Here is a 25666-nt window from a genome sequence, read left to right as displayed (position 1 = left end):
TCTGGTCTTAAAATGTCTTAAGATTCTGTTTGAGATTTCAGGTTGTAATTCATATAGTTTTGTCCTATAGATTTAAAAAAAAATATTTATTCAAAGACAAATTTTTCAGTCTTCGCACAATTACGGTTAAAAGTAAATGTGGATAAACATTTTTAAATGGCATTTTTTTATGTTTCAATTTATTATAAACAATATCCAATTCATTTTTAAATAAATCACAGCTTTTATAAATTAAAAAGAAAAACATGAAATCATTTTTTAAATACTAGTTAAAAATACCATAATAAAGTCAGATTTTATAAGTGCCTATTTTAGTAAATGATCGTTTTTTTAAGTATATTTTTAGTCACAATTCCACTGAAAAGTGATTAGTTAAACGACCCCACTGAAGACCCCTGTGAAACCCATGACATGCACTATTACCTTTTGTCTCTGAATTTATTCATATTTAACTTTTTTGGAACTACTATAAAGGATCAAGTTTTGTCATGCTTAAGTGCAGGGGTTCCCAAACTTTTCAGCCCAAGTCTATTCTTCATCATTTAATTTTGGAGAACACCACTCGGAAACAATCCTCCATGTTCAGGCCTGTATTTATGTTTAATGTGAGTGCCGTAAAAGTGTCAGAAAGTTTAACCTGGTGCCATAAAATCAATTTGCTGTGGGTCACAAAAAAAATAAATAATCGTAAGGCTGTGGCTTTATATTTGCATGTTATTTTTTAATGTTTACTATTGACATCTTACATTATCAACATTCTATCTATTTTGGAAATCACCAAGCGACACCCCTTTATAGTCCAGCGACCCCCACTTTAAGAACCACTGTGTCACTACTATGTCCAACAAGCCTGACAAATACCTGAATACACTGTATAAACAAGCATGTCATTTTCTTTTAAATCACATCAAACCCACAGAAATGCAAAAAAAAAAAAAAAAGAATTTGGCAAACTTTCCCACTAAACTTTTATAGAGCCATTAGTATAAAAAGACAGTATAAACATTCAAATCTCTGCATATAAAACGGTGTAATACTGTCTAAACAAAACAATTGATGAGTATTAGAATTGTGTTCCTTAAATAAAACCTAAAACAAGTGTTTAAAAAAGAAACAAGTGTTAGAGAAAGACGTGTTAGTACCAGTAGTAAACAAGGATTTAGAAGGATCACCTATGCTTTACATTAAACAAGCTACTCCTTAGCAGTCCGGACACTCGGCCATTAGGCTTCCAGCGGCCTCACATGAGAAGGCCAAGCATTATCGGGTCAAACAGGGAGCACAACACAAAGACAGTGTGCACTCAACTGTAAAAGGCCAGCCACACTCTAATCGCTGCAGCAGCCACAGTCACGACGATGCCCTTGCGCACGCTAACAATCAAGCCATCTCTAATTTCATTGGTGGACATCAGCTGGACAGGTGGCCAGTCAACCAGTCGTTGGCTTCCCTGTCAAAGCGGCAGCAGTTCAGGTCCGCTGGAAAGCCCCCAAATAAACAGTCTGTCACCACCTCCGCCCCTCGCCCTCTCTCTCTCTCTCTCAAAAAAAGAAAAGAAACGAAGAGAAAATAAAAAAACATAGCCAGAGGATGTCTGTCACCTATTTGGGCTGTCTACAAAAAAAGTGTACCAGAATGCATATGATTTATTTTTTCATGCACAATCTCTTATAATGTGTGTCTATACAGATATAGATATATATACAATACTCAGAATTATTCAGTACAAGCCATTTTGAAAATAAATATTTGTATCAATTTCTCAGTGAATATAGGCAATGTATTTTGTTGCATTTAAACAAAACAGATTTATTAAACAGATAGATTTATTAAAATAATATTAAAGTCACCAAATATATTTAGAAACTGAAAGATAATACAATTAAATTCAAGCAAAAAAATTACAAAATTACAACTAAATTTAATCATCTATAATTTGTTTCTCTTGATTTTTCCTCTTATTTAAATTAGTATTTAATATTTTTCTATAACATAAAAATTAAGCTGTACTAGTTTTTGGCGCATTATCGTGAGTTATTTTGTTAGATACGCTCCAGATTTGGCTCAAGTACTGACTAATCGAATGCATTTGCACAAATATAATATTGTAGAACTTCCTATTAAAACTGTGAATGTAAAAGAGAGATTTGTGAGGGTTGTACTAATATATGCTGAGCGATAGATAGATAGATAGATAGATAGATAGATAGATAGATAGATAGATAGATAGATAGATAGATAGATAGATAGATAGATAGATAGATAGATAGATAGATAGATAGATAGATAGATAGATAGATAGAATGTATGCAATACTGAAGCAAATTAGTAAATGTGTGCTTTAGACATGGAACGATAACCGTTTTTAAGAAATACTGCAGTTTGTAAAAGTCTACGTTTTAAAAAAATTTCTGCAATACCGCTCTTAAGGTATGTGTACGATTTTTTTATTTACGTGATTTTTTTTTTGTTATTGTTTTTAGGACAACAGTATCTCCAGCAGAAAAGATATCCAAAGATGCTTTTTTAAATTGTAAAAACATCTGCTTTTGAAACAAATGAAGACAGCAGAAGTGAATTATTAATTTGGCCTTACATGACGTTTATTGTCTCAAAATATTTTACATGTTTATTAAAAAAAAATTGTGTTCAAAAGGGGAAAAACATTTGTTTTTTATCCAGACATTTAAAAAGAAAATATTTTAGAGAAGTAATCGCAATACAGCGAAATCGTGAAATATTGTTATTTAAATCCAATATTTACCATACCATCTAAATCGTGTACCGGCCCATGCCTAGTGTGCTTAGGTCGGTATCATTTCTTAAATCCACTCAAAATTACAAATATTTTAAGCTATGCATCAAAATATTGATTATGATTATGGTGCAATATTAATTTCAACAGTATAGCAAATGTATTATTTTAAGGAAAATCGCAACAAAACAATAAATATAAATAAGTTAAAGAAAAAATTCTAATTTCCACTCCTGACACCATTCTCAAACAAGTTTCCCCAAACACTCACCTCATGTCATTTTCAAACAAACTTTAGATTATCTTGCCTCAAATGCACCACCCTTTGCTTGAGGCAACATTGCTGTCTCAGTCTTGAAGCTCAAACAATGTTTTAAAAGCAATGTTTTCTAAATCAGCGTAACATCTTAATATTTACACCAAAATAGGATAACTGTAAACATTTAACAACAGCAGTGCTACTGTGCACTTTCATAGATGCACATATTTCAGTTTCTTACAAGCACTTTTTTACATTCAGTTTCATACATTTGTCATTTTCTCAATCTTACTTAAGTCTTGCCTTAAGTTTTTATAAAGTATGTCAATTTCAAAAATGTAAGAATTGCATTGTAAAGTGGAACAGATTGCTTATATACAACACAGTAAACACTTTACTTTATTTCTAGGACTGTGAATATTTGAAATCACCTTTTAACCAAGATTTATTTTCCTTGTGATGAAAGATAAAAACAATGACAGGGATTTAGAATCAAGCACCAAAATCTAATGCATTTAACATGGCTGTGAGCATACATTTATACTAAGCAGATTATTGTCCATTTGACACTAAAATAGTTATGTGTGAAGGAGTCTCACAGTTGACTATGTAAATGTAATTGTTATGCAATTTTGTTAAGTTGTCCAGTAACTCAAAAAAGATAGTTCATACTCTTAATCAAATCAGAATAGACCAAAATCTGACTCACTTACTGAACTACAAGCATCTGTAAACTTAGAAACTTCTTCACCATCACCAACTTGTTCATATATTATTATTTTAATTAAATATTAAAAATATTTACAAAAAAACTATACTATATTTTAACAGCACAGACTATCTAGTGAAAGCTGAACGAATTCTCCCCTCTGTAGAAATACCAGCCTATATTCTGAAGAAAACACTGCCATTATCACACATTGTTCACCGTTGCCCAAAACTGGCACAAGCAAAACACTATCGAGATTATTTCGCCAAGGGCTCCAATTCCTAAGCGTTTCCATGCTTCTTTTTCCAGTCTGAGAGCGTTAATGTCCTCAGTTGCACTTGCCATTAAATAATCATTCGTCTGCACCGAGTGAGCGACAGCAGAGCCAGCGGCTGTGTTTGGTAAACAACACTTCACAATCAAGCACATTTCCCTGCAGACAATCAATAAAACACTTCTGACCGCCGACAGAGCAACAAAAACAAACATTCAGAGAGGAGGTGTTTTCCACAACAATCCCAAACGAAACAAAGCCACTGGGCTTCATTGCCATAACCATACAATGTGCCATGTGTACAGGCAACAGTCCGCTCATAGGGGGTTTCCTTACACAGTGATGCTCTTTATTGGGGGTTTCACATAAAATTCCAATGATATCTGGGAATGTTGTTATTAGTAAGGCTAAACAAAACGATCTGGCTGGCCCTTAGTTCCCCAATGCAGGCGCACCGCGACGGGTTCAATGCAACAATCCCACAACACACGCGCACTACACTCAAAATATAAAAACACACACTCTGCGTGCTCTCCCAGAGAGACCAGGCGCAGAGATTCACAGTGTCAAATCAGCTCACCCACAGCATTAAAAGGCAAAGGGGCATATTTTCACTAAGCCCGCTGTTTTAAGAGAAATTGTGCAGGAGCAACTCCTGCAGCAGTCCTGAATCTCAGACTTACCCTGTCACAACAGGCGCCATCTTCCACAAACTCTCACCAAAACTCCAAGACTCGCGAGATCCTCCTCTCCCAGACCCTTCCAGCCACCGAGACAACAGAAGCAGACTGGAGGCTGAAGGAGTGAGGGAGAGAGAGAAAGGGGGCGGGTGACGAGCTCCAGGAAGGCGGGCAGGCTGACTGAAAGAAGAGGGCAGACACCACAACAACAGGCGTGGGAAACTCTACTGCTCTCGCGACAACTGGAAAACTCTCACCATACGGCTGCGTGGAGCGAGGCTCGTGTCATCGCGAGATCGGCGCGGAGGCTGCACGGATGGATGTTTTACAGTGCCGAAACACTGTTTATCCGCTCATAAATAACCTCCACGGGCGGAATTGGCAAGTTATTTTGACGTGGAAACTTGAGATTTCCCAGGCTCCGGTCTGATAAGGTTTGCTCACAAGATAGTTGTGTATTTATGGAGCTTGCTATCAAACCATTAAAATGACTGCAGGGTTGCAGAAATAAAGGGACGTTGATATAATACGCGTTCATTATAAACAAATATAAATACTGAGATCACGTTTTGACTTCTGTGTTAGAGGAACAGTTCTGTCATCAATTACTCACTGTGGTGGAGAGTACTGAAAAATCATACTTAAGTAAAAGTACCATTACTTGCCTTAAATGTAGTGCAAGAAGAGTAAATGTATCTGTTGTTAATATTACATAAGGTATGAGTAAAAGGTAGACCTTTTAAAAGTACTGGAGTAGTGAGTAGTACGCTGTAAAAAGCTGATGCTTTTACATGTAATTTGTGGATGTGTGTAAACGTAACATTCTGTAGTGCATTTAGTTATTGCTCAGCAGGCACACATTATAAGATATTAATATTAGGTTAGATTTAGGTTGTGATGTCAGGTGACCAAAATTCTATGTCTATCCAACTTCTAAGGCCAACATTATGTTGATTTTCAATAATGGAGTCAAATGACGTTAACATTTGGTCAATTTTAGGTTGATAGAATGTGACCAAAATCCAACATCGAGCCAACCTCTTACACCAACATCATAATAATGTCAAATACTCACATGTGCATTTGATTGGACAGGCATAACAGGACTGATTTTTCGAATCCCCATAGACAAGAAAAAATAAAGTAGTGACTGCAGGTTGAAGAAAAATAGCGGAGTATTATTACCAATATAGCACTAAAAATGCACTCAAGGGTAAGTACTTAGTAAATTACAATTCCTGAAAAAACTATTTAATTACAATAATTGGAGTATTTGTAATGTGTTACTTTACACCACTGATCTCTTACGTCAATTATTTCTGTAAATAACTTTTCATCGTGACATAGTTAGCAGAATGGTGACCGTTACCTTTTAAACTTGCAAATTTCATAAGCCCTGTAACACAATTTTCACAACCCTCTTATGATGTTATGGTTAAATTAGGGTTTATAATGGTGGGAAACTGCACAATAAGAGTTCAATTGTTTGTGACATTACCAAATTTCCACCTCTTACAACTTCTAAATATGCAGGCATAAATGTGCGCTGGTCCAGAGCTTTCAGAAACAAATAATAGTAATACATCCTTAGAATTGTGTCTGGTGGGATTTAAAACGGGTAGAAAGATTATCAGTTATGAATACCCTAAATTTCTACATTTTCTTACTCAGAAGGTCTTTAAGTTAAGTTATAGCTGGATTTTTCGCATACAGTTAGATTCATTCATTCATTCATTTTCCTTCGGCTTGGTCACTTTATTCATCAGGGGTTGCCACAGCGGAATGAACAGCCAACTTATCCAGTGTATGTTTTACACAGCGGATGCCTTTCCAGCCATAACCCAACACTCTAAAACTCCATACTCTTGCATTACCCAATTCGCCTATACCACATGTCTTTTTGGACTGTGGGGGAAACCAGAGCAACCGGTGGAAACCCACGCTAGCACAGGGAGAACATGCAAACTCCACACAGAAATCCCAACCACCAACCTTCTTGCTGTGAGGCGATCATGCTATCCACTGCGCCACCGTGACGCCCTATGATGCAAAAAAAAAATTGAATAGATTGTTAATAGAACATTTTAATATACTAGAAGTTCAAGAAAAGACTGTATTATTTAAATATTACATACATGACACAATAAAACATGAAGACCTGTAGGCATTAGTTCAACTGAGGGAATCAGATTAAATAAGCACTGATCAATAGTCAAACAGCTACAGAGCCAGTAAGTGCAAAGAATGAGCCAGCTGTCTGCTCTCATTGTTATCATATGGAAAGGCTGTCTGAGCCAAAAGTGGTATGAAACATGTATTTTAATTCTGCTTATGCATATGCACAGTATTTGTTAAAATGGCGGTTTTAAACACTTCTTTATTTCACAAGGATATTCACAGTTTGACAGTATTGATGTGGCAATTTTTATAGAAGACAATCATGTCAGATCTTTGAATGTGTACAAGTGCACTATTTTTATCCCTTATAAATATACACTTGTATAAATATGCCAAAGTACCATTGCATCATATATGCAAATATAAAATAAAATACAGCAATTTTATAAGTTGTTTTGATTGTTGACTTGTTGATCCAATAAAATTCCATGAATAATGTAAAGGCTTTAGGCTCAGATTCATTGCCTTTGCTCAGTAATATGGTGACATTTGTATATATTTGTACTATGTAAATCAATATAGCATTACCATAAAAAAGGATGTCATTGTTATTTTGGGCTTTATGAGCTTTATTTCTTCTGTTGATCACAAAGGAACATCTTCTTTTTCGTCTTCATCTTCTTATAATCTTATTATTATAACCTTTATTTTAACAGAAAAGACACATTGACATTAATTTTCTATTTCGGCTTAGTCCCTTTTTTAATCAAGAGTTACCACAGGGGAATGAACCACCAACTTATACAGCATATGTTTTACACAGAGGATGCCCTTCCAGCCACAACCCTTCACTCAACCCTTCATTTTTTTTTATTTTTGTCATGATGACAGTAAATAATATTTTACTAGATATTTTTCAAGACACTTCTATACAGCTTAAAGTGACATTTAAAGGCTTAACTAGGTTAATTAGGTTAACTAGGCAGGTTAGGGTAATTAGGCAACAATGGTTTGTTCTGTAGACTATTGAAAAATATATAGCTTAAAGGGGCTAATAATTTTGACATTAAATAGTGTTTAAAAAATTAAAAACTGCCTTTATTCTAGCCGAAATAAAACAAATTAGACTTTCTGCAGAAGAAAAAATTGTATCAGACATGCTGTGAAAATTTCCTTGCTCTGGTAAGCATAATTTGGGAAATATTTAAAAAAAGAAAGAAAAAACAATTAAAGGGGGGTAATAATTCTGACTTCAACTGTAGATAACATCACCGTAGCCCAGTGTTGACATAAATGTTGCATCAGCCAGCTTATTTTAAAGAAGCTGAAAAAGTTTTTGACTTCTATAGTAGGAAAACAAATACTATGGAAGTCAATGGTGTTTTCCAGGTTCTTCAAAATATCTTGTGTTCAACAGAAAGAAACTTCAGAAGGAATAAAGGTGAAGTGTAAGGTTTTGGGTGAACTTTCCCTTAAACCACAATGCCACTGGTTCAACAAAATGCCATAACAAAATGTCATATTATTAAAAAAATAAATAATAATTCTTAAGCATAAATGTTTACCCCCTTAATCCACTGCTGAACCTAACTCATTTGAGCAGACTGATGTTAAGGGTAAAATTACATTCCAAAAATTCCTTAAAAATTTTACTAGTAAACGTTCATTATTTGGATTGGATTTAATTATTTATTGTTTTTGTTTTATGCACTTTTATTTTATTTAATTTTTACAGAAAAGAGAGAGATGAACAGGCTTTCTACTAAACAGCTCTTTCATGTTCCACAGAAAATAGAGAAACAACATGAGGCTGACCATATAAATTTGAGTAAACTGATCCTTTTAAACACTGTTTTTCCAATATCTCTCTTGTATACTCCTGTTTTTTGTAAGCTAGGTTCTGAATTCCTCCTGATTATTTCATGATCTCGAAATGCACTTGACAGCTCATCTGATACCCTCTGTGCTGCATGGCTGTGAGAAGAGCGAACTGTTCAGGAATATTAAATAGCAGTCTTACTCTTCCGACTCAAGAATCTCACACCTGACCTCAAACTGACATTAATCCACGCTTTTCCAATCCTTCAGATGTATTATTGATTTTTATTTGCGCTTTATAATCTGTTTGACACAAGAATGAAGGAACAGTGAAAGGAAAAGGAGCGTAATAAAGGAAGAAAATGTGAGAAGCAAGATAGTGGAAAAGAGTGACACGAGTACTAGGACGGATAGGTCTCAGTAGAGAGAAAGTGATTGGGGGTTTAAAAAAAAGAAAAAAAAAACAGGTTTAAATACAATCTGGCAACGAGCCTTCAGCCAAAGCATTCGGGGGAGGAAGCCTCGTGCACCAAAGCCCTTTTTCCATTCCTTTCCTTCGTCTTTTTTAACAATCTGAGAAAGTAACCTCCAGTTACTTTTAGAGTTTTATAAAAACTGTAAAGTTTCCTAAATCCTTTACAGATGAAACCAGTAAATGACTGCAGAAGTGCAAGTGTGCCTCACAACCACTGTACTAAAAGCCTGGAGATATGTGAAATTATGAGTGTTTCCAAGTTTAACTATTGGCTTTAAACTTTGACCCCAAAGTGTTATAAAACTAATAACATGTTTTATGGATACACACAAATATGATTTAACGTTTCCTTTAGGAATCCCCATAACTCTTTCCTGTTTCTGTACACACCGTAGGTTGTCCAGCTTGCCTCTAAGAGTTTGTTGGAAAAGTGTTTGAGACTTTGCCAAAGTTTGCCCTAAGTTAAAACTATTGCTTTTATTGCGGTTAAAACATCATTCAGTTTAATGTGTTTGCCCTGCACAATGATAACAGCATGACAGTATCACATATATATATATATATATATATATATATATATATATATATATATATATATATATGGCTGATGCACTGGACTACGGTGATGTTATCTACAGTTGAAGTCAGAATTATTAGCCCCCTTAGATTTTTTTTCTTCTTTTTAAAATATATTCCAAAGGATGTTTAACAGAGCAAATACATTTTCACAGTATGTCTGATAATATTTTTTCTTCTGGAAAAAAAGTCTTATTTCTTTTATTTCGGCTAGAATAAAAGCAGTTTTAATTTTTTAAACACCATTTTAGGGACAAAATTATTTGCCCCTTTAAGCTATATTTTTTCTTGATAATCTGCAGAACAAACCATCGTTATACAATGCCTAAATACCCTAACCTACCTAGTTAACCTAATTAACCCAGTTAAGCTTTTAAATGTCACTTTAAGTTGTATAAAAGTGTCTTGAAAAAGATCTAGTAAAATATTATTTACTGTCATCATGGCAAAGATAAAATAAATCAGTTTTTAGAAATGAGTTATTAAAACTAATATGTTTAGAAATGTGCTGAAAAAAATCTCTCCGTTAAACAGAAATTGGGGAAAAAATAAACAAGCAGTATACAGCAACTGTATATATATACATATTTAATGTGCGTTTTATTTTTCTTTTATCACTCTATGGGTGTTAGTTCCTTTTATTTTGTGCAAAACGACTTTCTGCCTTCTCTCTTCCACTCTTTCCAGTATTGTTCCCTCATCTGTCTTGCAGGTCCCAAGTGGTTATTTTCAATGAAAGAGACCCATCTCAGGAGCTCAATGAAGCAGCATGTGCCGCCAATTCAAGCAATCACGACTAAACCACAACTGTGCCGCACGTAAATCCAGTGTTGATGACTGCCTGTGCATTTTGCCAAGAGAAAGACTGGTCTCCAAAGGCAAGTCGCACTCCAGCGCAACCAGATGATACCTTTTAACCACAGACCTGTATAGTGTGTGGATTAAGGCCTGGGCCTTACAGATTTTAGATATTCATTTAGCAAAAATACCCATCACAGAGGAAACAGCCCTCTGAACTGTGATTAATGAGAGCAAAACTTTATAGGACAGATAAATCCAGCCTTTCCAGTGTGGTTATGTGGAGAGTCATATTCATAATGCAGGAAGATTTGATTTAATTAAGTTATATTTTGCTTTCTTTTGCACTGACTACTCCAAACACAGACACACACGCACGCACACACACAAACACACACCATGATGAAGTGTCACAATGTCAAGAAAAAGAGTGCTTTGGGATTTTAAACACCGTCAGAGTGCCTCAACAGAGACGTTACCCATTGAGCATGTTTACGATGTTCTACAAAGATCAGTGTATACGGAAGCGTGTTCCAGTTCCTGCCAATATTAAATTCTAATCAGCCAGTCACATGGCAGCAACTTAATGCATTTAAGCAAGAAGACATGGTCAAGACGATCTGCTGCAGTTCAACGCGAGCATCAGAATAGGGAAGAAAGGGGATTTAAGTTACTTTGAACGTGGCATGGTTGTTGGTGCCAGACGGGCTGGTCTGAGTATTTCAGAAACTGCTGATCTACTGGGATTTTCACGCACAACTATCTCTAGAGTTTACAGAGAATGGTCTAAAAAAGAGAAAATAGTAACTCGTATAGTCAATAGTAAAACAGTACAACCAAGGTCTGCCGAAGAGCCTCTCTGAACACACAACACGTCCAACTTGAGGCGGATGGGCTACAGCAGCAGAAGACCACATTGGGTGCCCCTTTTGTCTGCTGAGAATGGGAAACTGAGGCTACAATTCACACAGGCTCACCAAAATTAGACAATAGAAGATTGGATAAACGTTGCCTGGTTCATGAGGCTGAATTTCTGCTGCGCCATTCAGAATTTAGGGACAGAATTTGGCATGAAAGCGTGGATCCATTTTGCCTTGTATGAACGGTTCAGGCTTGTGGTGGTGTAATGGTCTGGGGGATTCTTTCTTGCCACACTTCGGAGCCATTAGTACCAATTGGGCATTGTGTCAACACAGTGCAGCATACGGTATATGTGAAGTTTATGTATAAACAAATTTCGAGAGGATCACGTGCTTATGATTGCTAGCAGCTGACCCGCATTATCTAATTCACTACGATCCAATCAGATGACTCCTAAATTACTATAAATACCCTGGGGTTTATTCCATTGCTATCTTCGTTTTGAAGAGTCCCCCCTTCCTCCCCTACTCCTCCTTCTTAGACGGGTGACACGGTGGCCCAGTGCCTAGCTGTCGCCTCACAGCAAGAATGTCTCTGGTTCCTGGCTTTACCAAAACTAGCAGACATTTCTGTGTGGAGTTTGCACTTCTCCCCGTGCTCACGTGGGTTTCCCCCGGGTTCCCCGGTTTCCTCCCACCACCTAAAAACATGCAATTAAGTCAATTGAACAATCCAAATTGTCAACATAGATACGCTTAGTTAGTAATTAATTTTAAGAGCATTCACTTGCTACAGCAGGGGAGTTCTCAAGATCTACCTGAGCTCAAACTCCCCTTCCGCCTTGCAACGGGAGGGAGCCCTGGGCTCGAGGATCTCATGAGCTCAGGGCTCTCTCCCGGGACAGCATGCCAAACAAGCTTTTATAATTAATCATCAGCTAAGTGTGAACTCTTGAAATATTTATTATATAATTCATACATAATATAAACAAGTACAGACTATTGCCATATATACTGACAACCAACAGAATAACTACAGACAGCAGACATGGTTGGGATGGAGGTCTCCTGTGTTTGTTTCTTCTTGGTTGATCCTGCGGAATAAAAAATAATGTAAAAGTAGTCCAGCTCTCCAGGAAAACCACAGATGTGGCAACACTAGCTCACAAATGTAATTTAGTAAATGTCATAGTCATTTCAGTAAATTGATCATGAATTGGCACATCTGTACATAGAGAAACCAAAAATGCAAAGGATAAGCTTATTGTTGAGTAAACACACTCTTGAAGTACCAAAATAAACAAGTGCGAAGGTACATCATTTGCATAAAATAAGTTACATTTCTTGCTATCTGGTGAATTCACTTCTCCAAAAACACCCACACTGACAACCACCCGCCCAAACACACACACACACACACACCCCATGATTTAAATCGTCACCGTTTCAAGAGTGTGCTGTGTATGGGTATCAGATAATATTTCTGTATCTGATAATGAACGCCAGCAGGCATCACAAGACACCACTGACATTTCACTGGGCTGGACTGACCTGTAGTTCAAGCAGTCAGCTGTATGAGTGTGTTTATATACAAACAAATTCATACGCCTATTCATAAACTCTATTAAAGAAAAAGGCAGATTAACTAATAAAGAGTCATCTTTAAAAGATGATCACTGGCTTCACATAGACATGGACCAAATCAGCACTTCTCTTTCTAATGTGAACACCGAATGGAAAATTCATTCTAGTAGGACTGAGAACAGCTTAAAAACAGTTTAGTGAGTCTCAAGTGAAATTAAAAGATGAGTCAAAAGCTCTGGGCTTTCAGCGTTGTCCCTGGGTGCACATCAATGAACGTAAATTTGCAATATTACCGCTTTTAGTGGGAGTACGTGAGCTAAGATGACGGCATCTGAGGAGAATTTCACACACACAAATCATTATCCTATTTCATGGGTGCTTGACATTTCAAAATGTCTCATGAACCAAAAAATAATGAATGAACTAACAGGTATTAATACCATAACTACAAGAGTCTGGTTTCCGACTTTTATTTTGAAAGGGTAAAAGAATGTCGGTGTTGCAAAAATATATTTTACAGTGCGAGGAAAACAGCTGATGAAAGTTAAAGACTAAACACTGTATCTCTAAATTCAGCCTTAGCCTTGAGCTGATGCACAAATCAGAGAAGCTGAGAGATGGAGCAAGATATAACCTATGAAATAATGTGGCAAATGGGAGAGACACAAGGGAAAAGTGCAACTTCACATGCAGTATTTGATTTAAAAAGGGAATCTGTAAAACAGTATAAGCACAAAAAAGACACTACTTAGCTGACTGGCTATTATTTATAAAATGTCCCTGTTAAAAGAAATGCCAGCAGTGGTTGCCAGAAGTTCACTGCAAAATATGTTGACATTGTATCCTTTGCATGTATTAGTATGGTAATGCACCAATACATACAGCAAGACTGGTGACAGAGTGGTTTGATGAACAAAAAAGTGAAGTTAAACATCTCTCATGGCTTGCACATTCACCAGATTTAAACATTGTTGAGCCACTTTGGGATGTTCCAAGAGCTTTTCCAGAACCTTTTATCCAATGCAAACGAAGACAACCAAAGTTATCAAAATAACAACAAATAATATGTTTCCAGTTCATGTAATGAAGTTTACAAGTTTTATATTAAAATACAGTATTATAATACTATACTATAAGTACTATAAGTATTATAGTTTATAGGAATAGTTTAGTTTACAATAGTATATATACAGGGGTTGGACAATTAAACTGACACTCCTGGTTTTAGACCACAATAATTTATTAGTATGATGTAGGGCCTCCTTTTGCAGCCATTATTGCATCAATTCATGTTGGGAATTACAGATAGAAGTTCTGATTTTGAGATATTCTTCTTGCAAAATAGTGGCCTGGCCAATGCATCATGCTGGTGGAGGAAACGTTTCCTGGTTCTCTCCTCCACAACACCCCAAAGTGGCTCAATAATATTTAGATCTGGTGATTGTGCAGGCCATGAGATATGTTTAACTTAATTTTCATGTCCATCAAATCACTCTTTCACCAGTTTTGCTGAGTGTATTAAAGTTTTATTATCCCCATACAAGACTTCAGGATATAATGTTTGAACCATTGGGTGCATATGGCCTTCCAGATGGTAGTCCTTGGCAGTGACACGTCCATCTAGCACAATTATTGGGCCTAGGAAATGCCCTACTATTGCAGACCAAACCATCATTGATCCACCCCCATGCTTCACTCCGGGCAAGCAACAGCGTGGGTGGTACGAATTGTTGGGGCTTCTCCACACCATAACTCTCACAGATGTAGGAAAGACAGTGAAGCTGGACTCATCAGAAAACAATACATGTTTTGCATTGTCCACAGCCCAAGATTTTTGCTGCTGGCACCATTGAACCTGATGTTTGACATTGGAATAAGTGAGCAACGGTTTGGCTATACCTGCCTGGCCATATATATTGAACCTGTGGATCTCCTGATAAACAGTTTTGAGCTGCAAATTTAATTCTGCAGTGAGTTGAGCAGCTGTAGTTTCATGTTTTTTGGATACAATCCGGGTTAGCACCAGGACATCCCTTTCAGACAGCTTCCCTTTTGCATCCACAGTTACTCCTGTTGGATGTGGTTATATTGTTCTTGGTGGTTTGCTGGCATTACTCTGGATACCGTGGCTCTAGATACATCACAAAGACTTACTGTCTTGGTCACCGATGCACCAGCAATTTGTGCTCGTTTTAACTCTCATGTGTCACCCGTAATGTTGTGCATTGAATATTTTAAGCAAAACTGTTGTATTACTCTCATAATCAAATCTTCGCACCCTGCTCTTATTGGTGTAATGTGCAATGAAGATTGGCTACCAGGTACGTCAAATTTAGCCTTGAAACCTCAAACACAAAATTGTAATATGTTCTGCTCTTGTCCCAAACTTTAAATGATCTTTAATAAAAAGCCCAACACTAGAAAACATGATTTTTTTTTCATGAAGGCGGTACACATTTAGGGTACAACAGTTGTACTTTGGGTCAATTTTAGCCCTCCAGTTAAAAAAACATTTTTAAACCACAAAAAAATACTGGTCCTACATCACCCAACCTGCTCCGAGCTGATATTGAACCGGCGCCCTTCTGCATGAGAGTTGGTTGCTTTATCAAGGAGGCTAAAGACCATGATCTCTTGCGTCTGTCACTAGAGCACGTTTAGAGATCAGAGGACTGAGGTTTACCTGCACAGCACTTACTAGCTGGCCTCCGTTACACACACTTTAACTCACAGACCCCAAACACACACACAAATTATGTTGCTTTAACTTTTGTAAATATCGTCTGAATACTATACTTAATGAATTTATTTTTACACTTATGCAAGTACCCAGCAAACAATTTTGTGCCTAATAGATGTCTAATAGACATCTAAACATAGACAGCTTGGCTAAAGCAAGGCTAAACTTGGGCTGTCAGGTAAAATCTAATAGACATCTAAGAATAGCCAAAAAGAATAGACAGATTAAATAAACAGATTAGACAGACTTTATATATGTAGTCATTAATTTCTGTCTTTTTGACAACTATAGTTTTGGCCGCTTATATCCAAGATTTTGTCACGAGCAGCCAAAAGGAGTTTCCTTCGCAAGGTGGCAGGGTGCAGCCTTATAAATAGGGTGAGGAACTCGGGAGGAGCTCGGAGTAGAGCCGCTGCTCCTCCACATTGAGAGAAGTCAGCTGAGGTGGCTCGGGCATCTGTTTCGGGTGCCTCTTGGATGCCTACCATGGGAGGTGTTCCAGGCATGTCTCGAGAAGTCCTTGAGGAAGACCCAGGACACACTAGTGGGACTATGTCTCTCGGCTGGCCTGGAAAGCCCTCCTGATCCCCCCGGAAGAGCTGGAGGAAGTGTCTGGGGAGAGGAAAGTCTGGAGTTCTCTCCTAAGACTGCTGCCCCAGTGACCCGACCGCGGAAAAGCTGACAAAAATGTATGAATGATTAGTTTTGGCCTATTCTTAGACATCTATTAGATTTTCACCGACAGTCCAAATTTCACCTTGTTTAATCAAAGAGAACTATGTTTAGACGTCTATTAGACATATTTTAACACAAAAGCATTAAAAAACATTCCCTTCACTTAAGTAAAAAATGAGTTTTACTCACTGATTAAAAATCAATTAAATACTCCACACTGATGATGAAAAATCTAACCATTATAGATTTTGTAATGAAGTTTTTTCATGTAAAATAGATTTTTAGAGGTTGGATTTTTAGCCATGAAGGCAGGTCATGTTTTACCTGAAGAGTGAATGGCATATACATAATTTTAAGACAACAGGAGGGTTAATATTGCAATAAAAAATTCTGAAAGTACATATGGTCTGTTTGCACAGACTGTTGCACAGACGGTACGGTACGCTTTTATAGCCATTTCCAAAAGGTACCTAAAAGCGTACCGTAAATTTTTTTAGGTACCTTTTTGGAAGGGTACCAAAAGGTGGAGCAAGACATGCAACTAAACAATATTGGTTTAGAGAAAGAACGGAGAGGAGAATAAAAAATGGCCAGGAGAACGAAAATAAAGGAACTGCTATTTTTAAAAACACAATAAAAAAACGTAATACCATAGACATATAATAGCGAGTCATGGTCGACCGGAGTTCAATCAAACCTTGTCGCTGTCTTGATAAACAGCCACAAAGCCTAGAAAAAGAGCAGAAGAACCCTGTGCCCCGTAGTTGTTTACGAGGCTGTCTAAAGCACGAGTGGTTTTGCTGCACGTCTATATTTGAAATAAGGAACTTCTTGAGCTGATGATAATAACGTGCACTTGTCTATTGAATTACTTCTGACATCCAATCTTTTTAGAAATGGACAAATGCAAGACTGACGCTTAATAAAGAAAAGGAGAATCCATAAAAACAAAGGAGCAACCTAAACCATGAACAAACTGCCATGTATAACTATTATCATCATCACCTTTTAGACTATTGAACTCGGAATGACAGAATTAGTTTCTAACAGATGTTACATGTGCTGGTGAAGACTGGTAAATAATGTGTGTATAGTTTTTTTGGTAACATATCGGAGACTGTAAAGGGCTGTATGTGTTCATATATGTTGCATTTATTTATTTACAATAGTTATTAGTTATATAGTTTATTTACAGTAAGCTATTTCACTCTATCATTGATCTGCAGTTATAATTAAATCCTGATTATCAAAAAGTTAGTGATGAACATTTATACACAAGTATTTTGTGTATAAAGCATCAGTTTTGTGAGAAGGGCTTCTCATATGATATGTGAACGACCCATACAGCTTTACTTTGACATTTCCTTGAGCGAGAATGACGTCGACAGAAACTTTCTGTCGTACACCACACCCACCAAAAAAGGTACCCTTGGTACCCTCTTGGCAATGGAAATGCAAGCCTCTTAAAGGTGACCCATACCGACCCATATTATACCGTACTGTACCAGTCAGTGGAAATGAGCCATTATTCACACCAAAAAGTCACTGCAGATTTAATCTATATGAGGGAAATCCAGCATGTCCATGGCCACTGTCCTTGGGGTTTATCAAATCCTTTAGACTGACTAACCTTTGTTTGAAGCTAAACTTTGAAGGATGTTTCTTCAGGATAAGCATTGGACACCCCTTGTCCATGTTGAAGTCGTTGAGCTGACTCAAATCATTTTGTAGGCCATGCAATTTCTTTAAAACTCTGAGCTAATAACGTAATTCATTATTCCGAGAATCATGAAGAAACTGAATGCAAACATGTGGCAACTTGCGCATTAATGTTAACTCCGGGTAACGTCATGCTCTAGAAAATACATTTACAGCAATAACACAGCCTAGCGTTTAGATGTTTTCAATATCATTTATTTATTTCTGAAAACCACTGTGAATGGAATTGTGTTTGTCATCAGGATGCGGTTGGAACATCAGGGCTTAATATGCAGTATTGTGGTCAGCGCAGCTCAAATCTGTGTATTTGCATGGTTACCGTGTCAGTTAGATGAGAAATACAAGCCATCGAGTTGATCGATGTATCAGAGCTGGCCTGCTGTTGCGTCTTGTTAAAGCCTGAACAGACATCTCGAATCGCCCTTTATTCGCACAGCACTAACAATCAAGCGTGAACATATAAGTGCGCATTGAAAGCTGGATTCTGTTGTGTTGCAGTAATTAAAACAGGCTCACACTGGCCTCTTGTCGTCTGTTTAATTGTGCAACAAGACCAGTGTTGTATCAAGCTGTGAAGCACACTAATGCCTTTAACAGCACAGCGACTGCATAATCACAGAGGCTACATGGAGATGAAACCCAGCATTTATGATACTTCATTAAAACTACGCACTCAGTTATTATCCCTCTCATGAAGCCCCATCTATCTTTTTAAAAGGGAAAGTATGCGTTAAAAAGCTCTGTGTTATTTACAGTGCAAGTGTCTGGATTTGGCTTCCAAGGTTAGTCTGCAAGGCAATGCTAAAAATGTGTCCGTTAAAACAATGTCAACTGAAAGCCTCTCATGATATATGATCAAACTTTTGCTTTTCATTTACCCATCCTCATGTTGTTTCAAACCCATAAATGTTGATCTGAACAAGAATTAAAGTCGCTAGGTTAAGATTATGTTGTTTTCCCCCCCATATAGTGATGTAGGCCAACTGAAAAAATGAGAAACAAAAGTAGGGTGTTGCAAGATTTTGTAGTTTGAGAGTCGTTTGAATTGTTGGAAGATGGGTGTTGGTAACAAAATGTAAGAAGATTGATGAATGATTAAAAGGAGGGCAGAAATGACAGAGACGCGTCCTTATAGCCCAGCCCTAAAGACATTCCACGTGACCAGAAGTGAAGTAAAGATGTTTCGAGGTAGAAGGGAAGGTTATGGTATTTGATTAAAGTGCACAGATTGTTTATAACAAGCAGTACTGCCTGACAAAAGTCTTGTCGCCTATTTAAATTTTGGGAACAACAAATAATAACTGGACTTCTAGTTGATCATTTCGTTTCAGAAGCTTATATGAAAGGTAAAGGCCTCTAGATTACACTTATTTTACCAAAATAAAACATGATCATGCCTTGATTTTGAATGATTTCATTAGGACAGAAAGATCTGACTTTGCTTAGACAAAAGTCTTGTCACTGAACAGAAATAATGTCAAGCATAGACATAGACTAATGTCAAGCATAGACTTATAGAGCATGTGTTTGGACTGGGATACCGGAGCACCCTTGTGGACTCATGGGTGTGCCAGTCTAAAAAGGAGGTGTGTTAAGGCTCATTGTTGGTGCGTAAAGTCATGCTGTAGTGGAAAAAGAATTAATCAAGATTCTTTGGATTCATCTTCAGTGGCTCCTCCATCTTACACCAGGCATGCTCAATAATGTTCATCTCTGGTGACTGTGCTGGCCAATCCTGGAGCACCTTGACCTTCTTTGATTTCAGGAACTTTAATGTGGAGGCTGAAGTATGAGAAGGAGCGCTATCCTGCTGAAGAATTTGCCCTCTACTGTGGTATGTAATGTAATGGGCAGCACAAATGTCTTGATTCCTCGATGTTGGAATCAACTCTGCAGATCTTCTGCACGCCCCCATACTGAATGTAACCCAAACCAGGATTTTTCCTTCACTAAACTTGACTGATTTCTTTAAGAATCTAGGCTCCATGTGAGTTCCAGTAGGCCTTCTGCAGTATTTGTGATGATTTATCAACTAGAAGTCAAGTTATTATTTGTTGCTCTTACAACTGGGATTGATGACGACTTTTGTCAGGTAACGTCGATATATGAATAAGAAGAATACATTTTGATTTTATGCAGACTGCTATCTTTAAATCCAGTCCGAGAGATGTATGTTCCTTATTTAGCTTTTTTAATTCACTTATAGCGCATGTGTTTGGACTGGGATACCGGAGCTCATGGACTCATGGGTGTGCCAGTCTAAAAAGGAGGTGTGTTAAGGCTCATTGTTGGTGCGTTGTTGTTTTGAGAAACTAAAATAGACCCAACCATTGACCAACTCAAAGCTGCAGCGCAGAGCACGTTAAATAATTGTTCTTACAAAGAAATAGTTTGGACAAATTCAATTCAACTTATGTTTTTTTTAAGTCGAGGCAAGAAACACTCATACTAGTTACATCAACTTACAGACTACACTAAGAAATTTTGAGTTCCACACAATTGACTTGTGTTGGGACAACATAAAAGAATAAAGTTCACACATTAGTTTTGACAAATTTATGTGGATTTAACATAAAACAATTAAGTTACAATTAAGTCCCCAAAAAATCCTCAAAAAGTTTGTTGTTTTAGCTCATTTTAGTTGAACAAACAGCAAACGTCATTTTTGAGTGTAGTTAAGACAGTAAAAACACCATGTTAAGATAAATTAGCAAACCCAGAAACTGCAAGTTGTTTAACTTACTAAATCATGTCGAAAAATTTTAATACAGAGTGTTTCTTTTTTAAGTCTGCTGTGTTTTGATATAAACACATTAGAAAAGGCTGGGGGGAAAAAGAGCCCTAAACTCTAACACAAGAGATCATCAAATTCTTTAAGATGATGTGGTTCTAAATAGTAGAGAACCTTTAAAAAATCCTTTCATTTTTCGTAAGCTGTTAGTCACAAAACCAATTTTGTAGATAATAAAAAATCTCTCTCTCTCTTTCTTTTGCTTTACTACAACTTTTTTCTTTAGTCTTCATTGTTTCGAGAGTGAGAGAGTTTGCAAAGGCTGCCTGAAATTGTTGACAGCAGCAGATTTTCCTCATGTAGGAGGTGGGGTGGAGAACAAGACTTGTCAAAACCTTGACCCAGATCTCCCTCCTTGAAACGCATATAAAACTGACATCTCAGTTATAGCAAGACCTACATTTAGTTTACCACATTCTCCTGCAATTTGCTTGCCTTCCACACTTGACGTGCCATGCATTCACACCCGCAATATATTGCTGTGTTTTTTTTTTCCCCTCAGAAAAAAACGCACACATGGCACATATAGCACATTGAAGACCTTGACCCTGCTGTTGAACAGGAAGAGCTTTAGTGATAATGATATCACTGATTCTGTCTATAAGCATTCTGCCTGAAGCTCACCTCATCCTACTAGAGGCTCCGGAAATGACAGCAGTAAGTATGAAAACACTCCTTATCCTGAGAGATGGGGAGGAAGAAGGGGGACACAGAGGAACAACCAACATAGATGACAGGATTCAATTCAATTCGTGTTAATTTCTATAGCTCGTTTACAATGTAGATTGTGTCAAAGCAGCAAATTAAAACTGTCAGTCCAGTTTTCAGAGTTGAAGTTCGGTTTAGTTCAGTTCAGTGTGGTTTAATTTTCACTGCTGAAAACACAGAAGAGCAAAACCATTGAAGCGCAGCTCAACAGGTCTCAAACCAAGCAAGCCAGTGGTGACAGTGGAGGAACAAACTTCACCAACTGACGAAAGTGAAGGAAAAAACCTTGAGAAAAACCAGGCTCAGTTGAGCATGACTATTTCTCATCTGGCCAAACTTGTGCTGGAGAAGGGATCAGTACATTTTGTGAGCATCTATACAGTAGTCAATGTTTGAAGTTAATCAAAACCTTTCATCAAATTTGTACTGAAACTATCAAACTATTGTTATGTTGTGCTAATTCTAAAAAATGAAAATGCTAATGAAAGATACTGCAGTCACATTTGTCAAAAGAAAATATTGATTACATTATTGGCTGCTTTGTTTTCTTTAATAATACAGTTGGATGCACAGTTCTTATGTAAATTTTTAATTGCAAGACAAATCAAATTAATTTAAATTGTTTTCATATTGCAGTCGGCTCCAAACTGAATAATTATTCTGTTATTGTTGTTGCTTTATTAAAGGGATAGTTAAAAAAAAGGCTATTTACTCACCTTCAGGTGGTCCCAAACCTTCATGAGTACATGACAGTCCCCATTAGCAGTTGCTCGTGTGACTCTGTGAGTGGTGTGATGCCTACTCATTAGATTATAAAACAGCACTGGAACATGATTAATAAAACATTTAAATACCAATTTAAGACAGTTTTACGCAGTACGTAGTGCTGTCACTTCACAGCAAGAAGGTCGCTGGATCAAGTCCCGGCTGGGTCAGTTGGCATTTCTGTGTGGAGTTTGCATGTTCTCCCTGCATTTGCGTGGGCTTACTCCGAGTGCTCCGGTTTCCCCCACAGTCCAAAGACATGCGGTACAGGTGAGTTTGGAAGGCTAAATTGTCCATAGTGTATGAGTGTGTGTGGATGTTTCCCAGAGATGGGCTGCAGCTGGAAGGGCATTTGCTGTGTAAAAACATGCTGGATAAGTTAGCGGTTTAATAAATTAATAAATGGATTAATAAAGGGAATAAGCCGAAAGGAAAATGAATGAATGAATCACAATGATTTAATACTGCAGATGCTCTTCCAGCTGCAACCCAGTACTGTAAAACACCCATACACACATTCATTCATTCATTTTTTTGTTGGCTTATTCCCTTTATTGTTCCGGGGTCGCCACAACGGAATCAACCGCCAACTTATCCAGCAAGTGTTTACGCAGCCGATGCCCTTCCAGCCGCAACCCATCTCTGGGAAACATCCACACACACATTCACACAAACACTCATCCACTACGGACAATTTAGCCTACCCAATTCATAGTACATAGTACTATAGTACATGTCTTTGGACTGTGGGGGAAAACCGGAGCATCCACAGGAAACCCATGCCAACACCTGGAAAACATGCAAACTCCACACAGAAACGCCAACTGACCCAGCCAGGACTTGAACGGACTTGATCTTCTTGCTGTGAGGCAACAGTGCTAACCACTGAGCCCCCGTTTTGCCTCTTTATGAATTTATGTAACCAAAAAAAAGATATTTTGAGGAATGTTGGAAACCAGTAGTCACATCCTTAAAATTTATGCATGGGTCAATGGCCAACAGTTTCCAACATTTTTTCAAAATATCTTTTACACTGTAAAAATAGCTGGGTTCCACAAAATGGATTTGTGTTAAGACAACATTAAGGAATTAAGTTAACTTATTGGCTTTTACAAATTTAAGTTGATAGAACATAAACCAATTAAGTTTTTTTTAAAAAAATGACTCAACAATTGTGTTGTGTCAGCTTATTTTGATTAAATAAGTTATTTTTTTGAGTGTATTGTGTTCATCAGAAGAAAAAAAAACTAATTTGGAACAAGTTGTTTGTGAGTAAATGAGGCCAGAACGCAATCCAACGGGATGTGGTGGAAGGGGCGATTCGCAACATGGATGTGCAGCCGACAACTCTGCAGCAACTGCGGAATGCTATCGTGTCAATATGGAGCAAAATCTTTGAGGAATATTTCCAATACCTTGTTAAATCTGTGCCACAAAGGACTAAGGCAGTTTTGAAGGCAAAATGGGTCTAACCCCGTACTTGTAAGGTGTACCTAATAAAGTGGCCGGTGAATGTAAACAATTTTTAAAATAGTTTTTACATTAATTGCTCTTTTTGTTATTGTACATTTTAAATATATATATATATTTTTTTTGTAATCCAGATGCACAAGTTTGGTGAACTAACCCTCTACTTTATTCAATCCATTAATGTGTGTTATTTTGAACTCTGTAATGAAAGAAACAACATTTTAAACACACACACAAATACAACTGTATGTTAGATTATACATTATTTAGTTAGATTTATTACATTTTTGACTAGTTTTTACACAATTTGCACTTGCTAAAAAAGCTTTTTTTTTTTCTTTTTTTTTCAATCCAGACGCAGGTTTGGTCATGCCAGTAAAGTACATTGAAACAGAACGATGAGAGCGAGAGATAGACGGAGTGAGAGAGGACATGAGCAGAGGTGGGGCGAGAGGGGGAACGTTTTCTCAGACAATGTGACATGGCACACGTTATTAATTCTGGCTGAGTGGACAGCCTGCCCTGCCATCTGCTTAGGTCACCCCCACTCGCAGGGGTCGCGTCTCAGCCTTCATCATCCCTCCCCTCCACCCCAACAGACAACGGCCCGACACACAATACACACAACCTGCTCCAAAGGAAGAACTGACTGGAGGGCGGGAGGAGGCTGCCGGGTTCAGGAGAACAATGGCCTGTCAGGTGAACCACCGACACAAGTTAATATACATTACAAAAGACCATCCAGCCGCCTTTGCATTTGAGCTTGGCGTTGCCGGGCCGTGCTGTTATATTACGCGGCACCTCCTGCCTCTATTTTAGGCTCGTGCACACACACATAAACGATCGCACGCACACACATGCTCCTCTTCGCGTGGCAAGGCGAGTGTGTGGGCGGAGAGGATGTCAAGGGGAAGGGTGTGTGTATGCATGCATATGTGTGTGCAAACACTACTCTCCACATTCATGACATCATCTGTTGTTCCCTCTCGTTCTTAATCAGAATGATTTATGATACTGTTTGGGTGTCTATCTCAGACACATTTGAGGTTAATTAGGACTCTACTCTAAATTTTAATGACCCACCCATGTAGGTCAGACTGTCCTTATAAGCTTTTTGGCTTGTCACTTTGGCTTGAGAAATTTCAAGGACACACACACAAGCTGTATTTATCGAGAACCCGCATGACAACATATGCCTCCGAGGACTGATCCGCATCTCGCCGAACAGAAATGCCAATTTGGTTTGGATGATTTAATATGTCGTTTTGTATAACGTAGGACAGTCACAGTGCAGAGTAGAGATTTAAAAGGTTCTGACTCTGAAAGCATCTGTTTACAAACCATTTTATTTGCTTATTTGATGGAGCGCATTGATGGGCCGGAGAATAATCTCGCTCTAAATCTCTTAATCTTCTCAGTGGCCTCGTCTGGGCAGGCAAAACAAACAAAACGGCCAAATTATGGCCAGTTGGGAACTTTGTCTCCACCATTCAGATATTATTTTCTCTGTAAACCTTCGCTTTTTGTCTCAACTTGATGACTCGATCCATTATTGTGATGAATCGGTTTCTGATCAATGCGATGATAATGAATTCTGGGATTTGTTTCAGATGTGTGTTTCATAAATGAGGACGATAACTCACTGTGACGTTAATGAAAAGTATAATCATGTTTGGAACGATTAAGACTATATTCATTTTCTTGGCGAATGTATTTGTAGTAAAGTGATTTTTCAGTTGAACTCTCCAGGCCAGAATTTATATCTGATGAATTGAGTTTGTCATGTACACTTGTATTTTTTTGTTCATAGAAATGTCTATGTTTGTTTTTAAGACATAGGAACTGATGGTGGCACGTGTGTGTGTGTGTGTGTGTGTGTTTGGGGCAACATG

At 37.5% G+C, this 25666-nt stretch overlaps 1 protein-coding gene and 1 long non-coding RNA gene across 3 annotated transcripts in view; one reads left to right on the top strand and one right to left on the bottom strand.

Moving 5' to 3' along the window:
- Positions 1-4787, bottom strand: part of rbpjb (recombination signal binding protein for immunoglobulin kappa J region b) — a 119208-nt gene extending 114421 nt beyond the window's left edge. The window contains exon 1 of one of the 2 annotated variants that reach the window (XM_087259657.1): positions 4681-4787. Coding sequence is in view for 1 of the 2 variants with exons in the window: in NM_001083551.1 (NP_001077020.1) it covers positions 4681-4700 (20 nt within the window). In the remaining variant the exon portion in view is untranslated. 2 annotated transcript variants of the gene reach the window in all.
- Positions 4788-4959: 172 nt separating this feature from the next.
- Positions 4960-25515, top strand: LOC103911431 (uncharacterized). The gene is made up of 4 exons (XR_015496413.1): positions 4960-5111; positions 10377-10542; positions 21334-21488; positions 24130-25515. It is a non-coding gene; the product is annotated as an uncharacterized LOC103911431 (long non-coding RNA).
- The last annotated feature ends 151 nt before the right edge of the window (positions 25516-25666 follow it).

Source organism: Danio rerio, chromosome 7 (assembly GCF_052040795.2).
Source record: "Danio rerio strain M-AB ecotype USA chromosome 7, GRCz13ab, whole genome shotgun sequence".
Classification (NCBI taxonomy): domain Eukaryota; kingdom Metazoa; phylum Chordata; class Actinopteri; order Cypriniformes; family Danionidae; genus Danio; species Danio rerio.
This window is presented reverse-complemented; position numbering and strand designations above follow the sequence as displayed.